This window comes from Staurois parvus, unplaced genomic scaffold (genome assembly GCF_062004578.1).
Source record: "Staurois parvus isolate SC_StPar_1 unplaced genomic scaffold, SC_StPar_1.0 ptg000401l, whole genome shotgun sequence".
Taxonomy (NCBI): Eukaryota; Metazoa; Chordata; class Amphibia; order Anura; family Ranidae; genus Staurois; species Staurois parvus.
In genome coordinates, this window is record NW_028318197.1 from 4,333,310 (window position 1) to 4,346,928 (window position 13,619).

Below are 13,619 nucleotides of genomic sequence, written 5' to 3' on the forward strand. Positions count from 1 at the left end.
ATGGCTCAACACCCTGCCCCTACATGTAGTGGAAGCTGCCCTCTCCTGTTTATTTAATTGTTTGTTTTTTCAGCTCTGTTCCAGTGAAGCTGCGTTTCTTCTTTTAGAATTTTTTTTTTGCGGTCTACCCATGGCATGGCTGTGATAGGCAAGAACTCTGCTGTAAGCAGCAATTCCTGGATCACATTGGAGTGCATTTTTGTGTATTCCTATGGAGAGACCACTAGGGGGCTAATGACACCACAATGCAAGAAGTTCAGTTTACAGCAGTCAAGTTGAGAAAATTCTCTACTTCCCAACAGAAATTCAAATCTGAAAAGGTCTTGCCTTACTCCAAGAAAAAAAGAAAAAAGAATGGTCTATCAGAGCTGACATACAAGTTTTTCTTATGTTAGAGTTCTTACTTTCTCTGAGTGATTTGCTTTAGTCCAGTTTCATTAACCCATATTACTGTTTTTTTTTTTTTGCTTTTGAGTCAAATTAAAATATGAACAATTTAACGTCATCTTCCTACTTATGAGCCACACTTGCACACCTGAAATTATTACTAATGCACAGCGCTATTCGCAATCAAGTAGCCAAAGCAACAAACATTAATGTCATTTCAGGAGAACACATAACCTTACAGCAATATAAAGGTCAGATTCCTCTGTATAAGATGTGCTATACATGCTTTTTACCTTGAATGCATTCACCCAAAACACTGCATACAAAGTAAACTTAACTAGCCCCCTCCCATTTTTTTTTTTGTTAGAGTAGAGCGAGGCACGGTTTGATCAACTGTCAGTCTATTATTGCTCTCTGTGGCCTTGTCAAGAAGATTTCCTCCCATTCCTGGTTTCCTGTGACAAACAGGGATGCTGCTACATTATCTACCTGGTTACATCTCTGGAGTGCAATTTCCTCATATCCCTGTGCAGAAGCCATAATACTGGGGTCTTCTTACTTTGGATTCTTCATAGGAATATGTGGATAATGCACCCCACTCAAACCCCCAAAAATGGAAACGTACTTAAGAGTCAATATTCCCCTTTAGAACAATAGCCTAAGCAGTCAAGGGGTCTCAAGAGGATATTAAAACAAGTTAGCAATCCTTTTGGTTTGGATGCTCACGGTCAACAATACAGGAGTGAAAATCAACTGTTTTCGCCTCCTACTAACAAAGCAGGAAAAAGGGATTTCTAATTGGGAATTTTCAGGCAAGCTTCCAGGTGGACCCAGATGGTGTACAGGTATATTATACTGTAATAAATGATTAGTTTATAAAGCAGCACAGCATTATTAAAGTAAAATACAAGCATCAGGTTTTAAGCTCTTGTCCTGCTGGTAAAGGTTTCCAAAAACCCTTCACAAATTGTTCCATCAGTGCCTGCCTCTTCCTGGAGAAGTCAATAAGAGGATGGAACTCTGTTGCAGAAATTATGGAACTGTCCAGTTTCAGGATGATTGAAAATCTCTTTCAAACTGACTGACATGCAGCTGGAAATTTACTGAGCTGCCTACTCCAATGCCAATTATGTACTATGGTAAATCACCATGTATTTAATAGATCAAGAAGAATATATCCCACTCTACTGGAAACAATTTACTGCCAAATCAATCAGTTTTTGGTTAAAAAAAAGTAAACAGATTTATTATCATGAATGATTTGATGGCAGCAGTAAATTGAAAGGAACATTGATTCTGTATGACCTGATTTAACTGGGTAGATTTTCAAACTACAGAAGGAAACCCCAAGTTGTTGGAGACCTTAAAAGACTGTCTTTTTGTGGTTACTTTATAGAGCACAGGTGAAGTTTGAATCCTCTGCAAGTGCCGTCACCATTGACCCAGCTTTCCAACACCACTCTCTCTTCCCCTCACATCCTCACTACCCCTGCCCATTCTTCCTCCCCCCATCCTTTCTTATTACCCTTCTTTATCTGCATTTTCTCCCTGATCTTCCTCATGCTTCTTAAGTATTCCCAACCCATAGTACAAAATAAACAATAGGATCCAACAACCTCATTCACTGAGCCAATGCAATCAGACAAGCTCCTAGGAGGCACCCTAGTCCTTTAATATGCAAATCATTCTGGGTATAGTCATGCCAGAGCAAGTTCAACCAGGTCTGCTCCCAAGTCCACAACTAGATTTCTTGTTTGGATTTCATGGCTGCATATCTGTAAAATGTCTGTCCTACTAGCAAATACTCTCTGCTTGATAAACATGACTTACAATAATTTGACAAAGTTTTAGCTGTGCAATTTAATTTTGTGAACATATCTGGCTTCTCTTTATACTGTACTGTTTATAGAATACTTGAAAATTAAAACTAGGAATTGAAAAAAAAAAATAAAATAAAATTAAAAGCCCCAAATACTTACCTGAATCCATGGAAACATGACATGCTGGGTGCGAATCTTCTTTCTTCTTGATTGAAGACTGGAAGAGTCTTTCAAGTGTCCTCGTTGCTGCAGGAGGGTTTCAGATTTTGCCTTGAGATAGACTTTAAAGTAAACCTGTCACAGGAGTAATACCACTCCTGCTATTGGTGACCTTCTTCTGAAAATTAGGGTTGCCTGGCTACTATGCTAGCATTCTTTCTTAATACTTTGTAAGTCACGTGACTCACTGAAAAAAGACCATGTTTGCAGATCAGGACAGTCAGATGTTCTTATTACTCTACTTGTTTCAAGTCAGTGATTTTAAAGCTTAAGAGTCAGCATGAATGCCATGCTAGATACCATAAATATTGGAGCAGTATTACTGGCCACAAAATGTTTATTTCTGTCCATCCTGTCCTGAGATTTACACAGTCCTACCAGACCTTTCCTTTTTTTCTACTGCATTTAAATAAGACATTCCAGTCACTTCCTCATCCATAGCCAATGATTGGACAGCAAAGGAGTGGCAGCATACGAATATGCTTACCCCCCTTGCTTAGTTTTTAGGATACCCGATTGTCTCCTAGTGCTGGCTCCACTTTTCCCCAGTCTGCAAGGCAAGGGATTACGAGAGGCTAATACCAAGTCAGATTCAGATACTTACACTAGCTGCACTTAAGTATAAATATACTATTTTTTTTAATGAACACATGACTGTGTGTTTAGATCTGCGTGGATTTCATCTTTAAAAGGATGATGGTTAAAGGACTGGATTTCAGCTACCATTGCCAGTAATCAAAAAATATTAGACAGCCATATTTAATGACACGTGTAGTTTTAAAGCAATGCCATGCTTTCTAATTCAACTGAATTTCTTCTTTGCAAATTTTCTTCTTTTCATATGGGCAAATTATAATTTGCCCATATGAAAAATATTTCTTAGTAAAGTAGGATAAGCACAATAGGAAAAAATACATACTCCATGAAAACAAAGTAGATGAGGTTAGCTTAAGCTTCTGAATACAAAGACCTGCAGTCCACAGTCAATGCCACTGGTTTAAACACCGGGGAATGGGTAAATTATTGTACCAAATGGCTGAGAATTAATCTCTGATGACTAGCTGCAACATAACGAGGCATCTGGGTCCCAGGGAGGATGGACTCTGTCCCTGGCGGTATGTGCCGTGTGGAGAGTCTGCATGCTGCTCTTTGTCCGCTATGGCAGGCAGCTTTTCACCTCATTGTTTAGAATACCCTTATACATCTGTGACGCGTGGAATGCTTTCATTCTAACAGACTTTCCATTGTCTTCCTCTGGAGCTTTGTTGAGCGAAGCCCGTTCACGGGCTGTGATAATTATATTGCTTAATTAAGTGAAAACATGCAGATCTGTTCTGTTTTCCAAATAGGGAAATCTATATTTGAAATGGAAATAAATCTGATTGGGGATTTTCTGCTGTACAAGCCTGATGGCTATCAGGACATACGATGGAACAATTTATGCAAAATGAGTGCAGTTCCAGGTGTCCCTACTTAAAAGCAAACAAAAAGAGACTAACATTATGCTATATAAAAGCCAAATGTTGCCATGGATGTTGTAACTTGATAGAGGACAGCCTTTTCATTTGATTAGGGAATGCAATTTAAATACCAGGCAATGGGGCCAAACAACAGACATCTCTCTCTTCCATTCACACTGGGGTCAGTTGCTGGTGAACAGAAGGTCAGCTATACACTTGCCCTGGAAATGTCTGCATCTATTTTTTGCTCAGTAATGGGTTTGTATACTTTTTATATATATATATATATATATATATATAAGGGTTCCATTACATATACTAAGACATTTCATTAAATATAGGTTATAACATAAATGTATGCACATAAAATTATACTGTATATACCTAACACAGGTAATGTAAATGTGATTATGCACACAGTCTAATTATTCCACTTTAATCTTTTCCTAATCAAATTTCATAAAACCAAAATTTGTTTGGCTACTATTGGTTACTGCACTTGATAATGACATTGTATACTTTCTTACATAAACCCCAAAAAGCCCATATAGAAGTGTGAGAAAGATGTACAGAAGTAAGTTTGAGATAAATCTACCGTATTTTTCGCTCCATAAGACGCACCTGACCATAAGGCGCGTAGGTTTTAGAGGAGAAAAAAAAGAAAACAAATATTCTGAACCAATGGACTGCAGACACAGTACAGGAGATGACCAGAGACTGCGGACACAGTACAGGAGATGACCAGAGACTGCAGACACAGTACAGAAAATGATCAGAGACTGCGGACATAGTACAGGGGATGACCAGAGACTGCGGACACAGTACAGGAGATGACCAGAGACTGCGGACATAGTACAGGAGATGACCAGAGACTGCGGAAAAAAAACGGGATGACCAGAGACTGCGGACACAGTACAGGAGATGACCATAGACTCTGGACACAGTACAGGAGATGACCGGAGACTGCGGACACAGTACGGGAGATGACCAGAGACTGCGAACACAGTACGGGAGATGACCAGAGACTGCGGACACAGTACAGGAGATGACCAGAGACTGCGGACACAGTACAGGAGATGACCAGAGACTGCGGACACAGTACAGGAGATGACCAGAGACTGCGGACACAGTACAGGAGATGACCAGAGACTGCGGACACAGTACAGGAGATGACCAGAGACTGCGGACACAGTACAGGAGATGACCAGAGACTGCGGACATAGTACAGGAGATGACCAGAGACTGCGGACATAGTACAGGAGATGACCAGAGACTGCGGACATAGTACAGGAGATGACCAGAGACTGCGGACACAGTACAGGAGATGACCAGAGACTGCGGACACAGTACAGGAGATGACCAGAGACTGCGGACACAGTACAGGAGATGACCAGAGACTGCAGCCACAGTACAGGAGATGACCAGAGACTGCGGACACAGTACAGGAGATGACCAGAGACTGCGGACACAGTACAGGAGATGACCAGAGACTGTGGACACAGTACAGGAGATGACCAGAGACTGCGGACATAGTACAGGAGATGACCAGAGACTGCGGACACAGTACAGGAGATGACCAGAGACTGCGGACACAGTACAGGAGATGACCAGAGACTGCGGACACAGTACAGGAGATGACCAGAGACTGCGGACATAGTACAGGAGATGACCAGAGACTGCAGACATAGTACAGGAGATGACCAGAGACTGCAGACACAGTACAGATGGCCAGAGACTGCAGACAGTGCAGGGGATGACCAGACACTGCAGACAGGAAAGGAGATGACCAGAGACTGCGGACCTTTGGGGAGGGAGGGGGAGCGTGTACCTGAATTTGACAGGTACCTGTTCCCACTTCCGAGGAGTTGTCCTTCCTTCTTCCCACGCCGGCTTGTGACAGCCGGGTGCCCACTGCGCATGCGCGAGAAGCGCTGCGCCTTGTGAATGGTCCGGAGCCTTCTGGGACCTGTCATGTGTCCCAGAAGACGCCGGAACATTCATAAAGCGCAGCGCTTCTCGCGCATGCGCAGTGGGCACCCGGCTGTCACAGATGCCAGCGCGGGAAGACTGTACAGCGCTGGAGCAAGGAACAGGTAAGGTCCTGCAGGAGAGAAGAGCTGAGCGGCCGGTCCGATATTCTGACATGGTGGCAGCAGAAAAACCAGACCGGCCACTTTATATTCGCTCGCTGACATTTTCCACCCTTTTTTGGGGGGAAAAAAGTGCATCTTATGGAGCGAAAAATGCGGTATATTATATGAGTTCTATTCAGAGTGTGACTTTTGTGTACAAGAATGAAAAATTAAATAACATTTACTAAATAAATCTGACGGGATCGCTTTATTCTAAGATTAATATAGAAGCAATTATATCACTCAGGGAAACAGAGATAATTATGTAAATCAAATTTAACCAGGAATCAGTGTAGAGTAAGAGATTATATGTGATCTATTCAGTTAGAGACAAGGTATGGAACATGATTACTACTCAGGGATCAGTACAGAAAGAATGACTACATTAAAGTATTATTTTTATATGTGATTTGTTCAGTCGAGAATAAGCATAGAGTAGGTTATTACATATCATCCACTGAAATAAATATGTGAAAACCTGTGCAATACAAACTCAGCATTTGACTAAAAATTGGCAGCTGAAAAAAAAAAAGGGCTTAATATGAGCCACTGGACCTGTCACAGGCACTCATCAAGACTGTGCGCCCCCCCCCCCCACACACACACACTTATAGAAGCTGTACTATAGCTTCTCCCAATAAAGTAGTACTCTATGAATGGAGGACAGAATGGATGAATTTTTTTTTGTGTATCTTCCTATCCTGGTGATGCACAATCCCCGCAGAGACTTAGAAAATGTTCCTGCATGTTCCTGCACTACTTTGATGTTACTTTAAGGCAACTTTGTTGTGACTTGAGTGCCACAGAGTGTAAAGTTGCATGTAAGTCGTGCAGAAACCTTTTCAAAGTCGCAGTGGCTTTGAAAATATTCCTGCACTACTTTGGTTCTGCTTTGATGTGACTTGTGTGCCAGAGAGTGTAAAGTCACATCAAAGTCACACTTAATACTTTTCTATTGCCCCCCCCCCAAAAAAAAAAACTCAGGTCTATTACACCAAACAGGCAATCTGCTACAGGAATAAAAGTCTCTCTTTCCCAAAATCCAGCAGCTGAAAATGCATAGATGTGAACATGTCCCATAGCAAAATATGTTAAATGAACCATTGTGTGTTTCTGACAAACCCGCTAAAAAAACCAAATGTGTGAACCAGGCCTTAGGTCATCTCTCTACTAGTTTTTAGCATGTTTTGAATGAGGGAAAATAATTCAACAAAATCCATTTTGCAGAAAGCTCTTGCAAATTACCGACTACTACTTTTTGCCATTTTTTTCACTACACAGATTCTGAAGTTGTGGAAAAATTGATAGTGAAAAAGAGAATAGTTCAGAGAAGCAAAAAGCAATAGTTTTTCGTTGATCTTAAGAACAGGTCCACTATAACAGCATGTTTGGGTACAGAATAATGGAAAAGTTGTATGTTGATATATTTCAGAAAATGATGTTTCTAAGAGGTACATTAATTGCAGCACATCAATTAATTCCAGGCATCTCTTCTGTGCACCTACTTGTAATTCTTTTCCCAACATTATATTGAACCGAATTTCAAAGTGCTTTAATGACTGCTGATTTCAGATTTTTTCAGTCTCTCATTTATCCTGTAGTCAGGGTCCTTGACAGTGCTTTCTGGCACTTGAGAGAAGGCTTTGATCAGTATGTTTCCTAAGTAGGTGAACGCAAAGAAATCTTGCCTGCTTACCATCATTTCCTGTATTCTGTACACTCATGGTCCTAACACATCAACAGGCAGTAATGACTAATAGCATGCCTTGAATTTATATATACCCATACAACTTCTTCTATATTTTTACATCTTACCTTATCCTATCTTGGTTGATTCTGCTGTTCTGCAGTAATTTCAACAGGTCACTTAATCTACTGCTTGTAGAGAGGGGTACAGGAGCTGATCTCGTTTTGAAAATGCTATTTGTCAGGCTGGTATGCTAGCCTTCTGAATTTGAAACATTCTGAGGCACTGATCTCAATCAAGTATAAAATGTAGGAAAGTCATAGAAAGTCAGAAAACTTATCATTTCTTGTTTCAGGTCATTGACTCAAAGTATAGAGCTAGAGGGCCAGCAAAAGCATAGGCAACTAGCCTGAGTCTGATAAGTTTGCACTGATAACTCGTGATGTTTTTAAAGAAATCTCTGCTAAGGTGCATTGGAATTTAAAGGAGATGCTCTTTTAAAGTCAACGTAAAATGACCGCACCTCTGAACCACATTATAGGAAACTGTAGCCCAGACTGAATGTATGCTTTAACCTTTAAATACAACAGCCATGGTGTGCAAAAAGCCTCCAGACTGCCATATTGCACTGAATTTTAGTGAAAATTACAGCAATTGAAGACTGAAAAGGAAAGATTTTTCACACTGATTTTATCCCGATTAACTGATCTGTAGAAGACTAAACAGCTGGGACTTTAGCTTTAACTATTGTGATGTGATGGTGGGAGTTGTACAAGGTGTGAACCACAGTTGAAATCCATCAAGTTGATCCATATTAGGACAAAAAGCGCAGTTAGAGCAAACATAATATTATGTGAGGTCACACTGCTGGAGGTGGTGGAATCTTGCACTTTTATGTTTTGAAGCACTTGGTGACTGCAGAAGGATTGAAGCACTTTAATGAAGATTATTGGACTTTTTCATTCAGTTTTATTCAATAACTTATTTATGTTGTTTTCCACTTAATATTGTAGCGCTGCACTGGTCACTGTGTATATTAGTTTACCTTATGTGGGATAAGGGTAATGTGCAAAAGCAGCTACATATTAATTTATAATTTCACTATTACATCTAGTTATCATTAGAAGTTTTTTGTTGATCCATAGAAGCACACAAGATTATATTTATTTAATAGGCAACTATCATTTTCAGCAAAAGCCAGCTTCGACATTCTTCAGTCTTTCCATATGACAAGTTTCATGTAATATTTCCAGTTCATCATTTCATGAGCAACTTTTGATTGTTCAACACATACCTTTTATAGTGAATTAAAGGATACCTGTACTGAGAAAAACATGTAGCTTGCTATTGTCCCCCTGAAAACAATATTTGCTTTGTGGTATTGGACTTCAATACTTAAAACTGAACTCCTGGAATAAAACTAAACGTAACTATGTAAACTTGCAGTGGGGCATCTGCATCTCAGTTTGTCCGCAGTTCAGTTTAGCCATAAAAAGCCCCCCAAACATTCTCTAAACCTTTGGTGGGCCAACTTACCTGTAATGAATATGATTGTCTCATCCTCTTCCTGTGAAGCTGCTGTGAAAAAGTTCCCAACAAAAACCTGTCCCCTCCCCTTCCTCCCCTCCACTGACAAATGCTATGCTGAGTTACAGGATTATCGTCCTAATTTACAGATCATGTGACAGACAGCGAAAGCAATATAAAAAAAACTTCTCAATGGAAGAGAAGAGAGCAGTTCTTCACTGGGGTTTTTTTCACAGCAGTTTCACAGAAGATCTGAAGCAACTCACAGTGACAGAAGTTCAGCAGCAGGAAGAGGACAGGGCATCCCTGCAAATAAGATATCTCCAGGATCCAGCAACCTGCATGATGGGGGACATACTTCTTACAGATAAGTTAGTTAACTAAAGCTATAGAGCTTGGACCAATGTGACTATGCATACACCATACCTGGCTGATGTCCCTGGAATCTGGTAGACACCACTACTTCACTGGTCTCCACTAGCTTTCAGGTCACATACTGAGCAGTGATTACTTGGCATCATCGTGCACAATGCAGGGCTATCAACCCTGCACTGTATTGTCAGGAATCGAGCCTGTGACCACAGCTCAGAGTCTCTTAGAGAAGATGTTCCAGGGACCAATCGCATAGATGGAGGGAACCTGCTGAAGCCAGGAATATGGTAAAAAATTACACCATATCCCAGTACCCCTGGACTAAACAAGAATTTAACCAATGCAGTGCAGATAAGCCCCACTGCGAGAGTACATTTTCTTTTATTCCCAGGGTTCAACTTTAACTGGTGTAAAATAAGTATGCTTCTAGTGAAGTCAGAAATTCTTGTCTCCATATTGATTCCGGATGATGCAGACAAATCTGAAGTCAGAGGATTCGCATGAGACACTTATAGCTGGCATTATCAGAAAGAGTTTCCATATGTCTTTTAGTTTAGTTTTGCTTTACGTTAGATATCTGCAAATTGTCTAATTCACCCAGCTAGCATTATTTTGGTCAATGACTAACAGTTATGCAATTGTACTGCTGTCATGATATACCCAATCTGAATTACCTAGGTTTGTGCCATGTTTACCTTAAGAATACATACTACAGGCAGAACAGGTAGGTTTAAAATATTTGCCAAAGCTATTGATTTATTTAGTTTACCCACCTCTGGTTTCTTCATGATTTCAATAAAATACATCCGATTCTTCATTGGGTAAATGATAATCAAAACATCACCAAAGTCTGTAGGTATAATGCCCCTTCTGTAGCTTCTAGTGTGTTCAGACCACACAATGTGAACTTCATCATTTCCCAGGTGTCGAAGCTGAAAAAATAATGGCTGCAGTTAGTTTATTGAAGACTTTTTAATATAAAGATAAGCATTTTAAAAGCTGAAAAATTCACCACTAATGCCAATCTACAGATGTACATTTGCAAGGAGGTTTAAGGAATTTGGTGTGTTGTAATGTTTTATATTAAAATGCATGCTACCTTTATTTTGTGAAAATAGCAGAGTGGTCAATGCCATTAGTCCTTTCACAGTAGTTCGGATTGCTTGATTTGAAACACCACTAAAATGTATGGGTTTCCAAGGGGACCAAAGTGGTGACTGTTTCAGTCAATAGAACACTATTCGGTGAGAGGGTCCTGACCCTCTTATTGACGGGATGAAACGTAAGCGGAAAGCATTTAGCAAATTTGACAAAACGTAAAGCCCAGCACTGGCCATTTTTTTTAAATATGCGCCCCCAACATTCTGAATTGAATGACTTACAACATACTTTGTGGGGTCATCTTGGGGGCAGAGAGGCCTGAGCCTAGGTTGGACTTTTACAACTAAGGCCATTACTGAATAAAGATGAAAACCTCTGCTGATTGTCCGTCTGTTCATCTATATATCTATCTATTGCTACTTCTATCGCAATCCAGCTCTGGTTCTATTCTTCGCAGTCCTCAAACTAAAGATAACATTCCATCAATTTATGCATAGCATAAACGTCATACGTTGAAAAGTTAATTATATGGCTCATAATCAGAAACTCTTAATGTGTACTGTAGCTGTAAGTGCATGCAAAGAAGAACTTGGAGAAGTTGCACATAACTGTTCATAGTCAGTGTACTTGCTAGATATGAAAGCTGGAGAGTATTCTACCCAACCTTGTCTCTACCTCAGACTCACAGTCATATTTTCTTCTGACTAGGACATTTAGCTGCAAAAATTAAACATGATGATAAAAATAAAAAAATAATGAAAGTCTGTCCACTCCTGTGTGTCCTTTAAACCCTAGAATGCTAAACAAAAAAAATTCCTTTGCTAGCCAACACTGGCCAACTGAAATTCTAAAACAGTGGAAACAGACATCCAATAATCTATTGATCACAACAGGGCAAAGGCCTAGGGTGCACGCGTAGTTCAAGTAATGTTTGAGAGGGTCAGGTCAGCTAGAACAAGTACATGTTACTGATGTCTATGCTAAAGCCAATTCTTTTTCCATGAACTTGTTCTTTCCAGCAGCAGTCTGGGCCTGCTATCAAGCTCCTAAACAAATGCTCATTTTTTCAAGCCTTAGCAAAACACTATAATAGTTTAAGAGGATGCCCTTCTACCATGTTAACTCACTTGCTGAAAAGGCCATCTCATTTCCCTTCCTCTGGCCCCTCCCTACCAGTCTTTCTAATATGCAGCCAGCCGGGCAGCACGCCACTAGTGACACTGGTCATGGTACACACCTAATGGTCTGACCTCCTTTCCCTACTAATTGCATTACATGGCCAGCTGGCTCCAGCAAGAACTTGTCTATTTGATTGAAGAATTTCTGCTGTCGAATAGTCACGGCTGCTGCTCCTACAAAGTATCTTGAGCCTAACAACCTCATTGTTTCCCTGACAGTGTGCCCATCCTAAAATCGAAGTTTTATTTGTAAATTAACAGAGAAACTTCCTGCCAGACCAGCGGTGCCTGGAGACTAATAATGTGCTCCTTTCATTCCCTTTCACTCTTACTGTATCACTGCCAATTTGTTTTTCTGCTGCCGGCCAGCCCCGGGCTATAAAAGCCTGGTAAGACATAAGTGCAATTATAGTCCTAGAGTTAAATGAATTGGACAAATCCAATAGCACAGCCCTGTCCCCACTTTACAAACCCCTACAGCAGAGAGATTAGCTGCTAAAAATCTAATCTCGAAATAGCTAACAAATTTCTGCAGCAGAGGCGCAAGAGTTCACGATGGGGCTACATCAAGGTCTCTGCATGGAAAAAGGTTCTGCCTCAAACATGGCCAAATATCAAATAAGCCAAGGCTATTTTTCCTACTTCTTAAAGAACATCATTTCAGAGCTGTTAGCTGCAATTTAGTTAGGATAGCAGGACGGATTGTAAGAAGCTGTTAGTCTGATTGATTTTCTATTCTAGCAGAGACATCCTGATAAAAAATGCTTATTGCTAATGAATACAAATCTCTGAGCTGAAAAAGGTACAATCTGAGTCATGGTTCCTTCGGTGGGGAACCTTCCTGTTAAAACTGAGGCATCCAGTATTCTGTAAATGGTATGCTTTGAAGGTGGTCAACAGCATGACTGGATTCATCTAGGCAGCTTTATGCCACAGCTAAAAGTAATTTCACTTCAACCAGGGGTGGTTCTGATGCGTAAAAGTGCCTCAGCTGAGAAGTCACGGTCAAAATTCTAGCTAATCAATTCACAATGAACATGACACTTTCCAGAAGAGGAACACAAGGTCAATAATGTCGCACAGAGACACAGCTTACAAGGGCACTTGTTCAGGTTATCTATATAGTTATTCAAAGGAAATGGGGTAAACTGAGAGAACTAATAACAAAATTATCAAATGAGGCAAACTACAGGTACTGAGTGAAGAGGCAAAAAGAAACTGAAAAGTTTCAGAACAGCAGATTGCTATTTATTTAACGGTGTAGTGTGAATGACAGTTCTGAGGCTGTGAACGACCAGATTTAAGTTTCTTTAGATAGATATACTCTGTTGAAACCTCATTAATTTCAATTTATATTGCTCATATTTACTTTTTTGGTTAGAGAATCATCAGAGTCAGATAACATCCGTGTAGACACATGGAAAATCACTTCAACAGTGGAGGTAGCATAGTACGGTGCAGTTTGTCCAGTGCTTCCATTTCTCTGTAGACCACCCATAAATCCACAGTGTGTGGAAAGGTCAACCTGAACCATAAGAAAAAGGGAAAGTACAAAACACAATCAGTACTTGGTAACGGTTATGAGTTAACCTCTACTCTGCATGAATATACTTTCCTTAAATTAATGAAATTAGTCATTTTACTTGTGAATATTGATCTTTGACAGTCATAAGTCTAGAATCATACCCGGCAAAAAAAATAAAAATAAAAACAAATTGGCACTATAACTTGCCTAT

At 40.2% G+C, this 13,619-nt stretch overlaps 1 protein-coding gene across 4 annotated transcripts in view; it reads right to left on the reverse strand.

The window, feature by feature from the left end:
• Positions 1–13,619, reverse strand: part of RALGAPA2 (Ral GTPase activating protein catalytic subunit alpha 2) — a 489,478-nt gene that overhangs the window by 155,955 nt on the left and 319,904 nt on the right. For all 4 annotated transcript variants that reach the window (XR_016314086.1, XM_089686528.1, XM_089686527.1 and 1 more), the window contains 2 exons: positions 13,253–13,408; positions 10,378–10,536 (listed from right to left, as the gene is read on the reverse strand). Coding sequence is in view for 3 of the 4 variants with exons in the window: in XM_089686528.1 (XP_089542654.1) it covers positions 10,378–10,536; positions 13,253–13,408 (315 nt within the window). In the remaining variant the exon portion in view is untranslated. The remainder of the gene's footprint in view (positions 1–10,377; positions 10,537–13,252; positions 13,409–13,619) is intronic.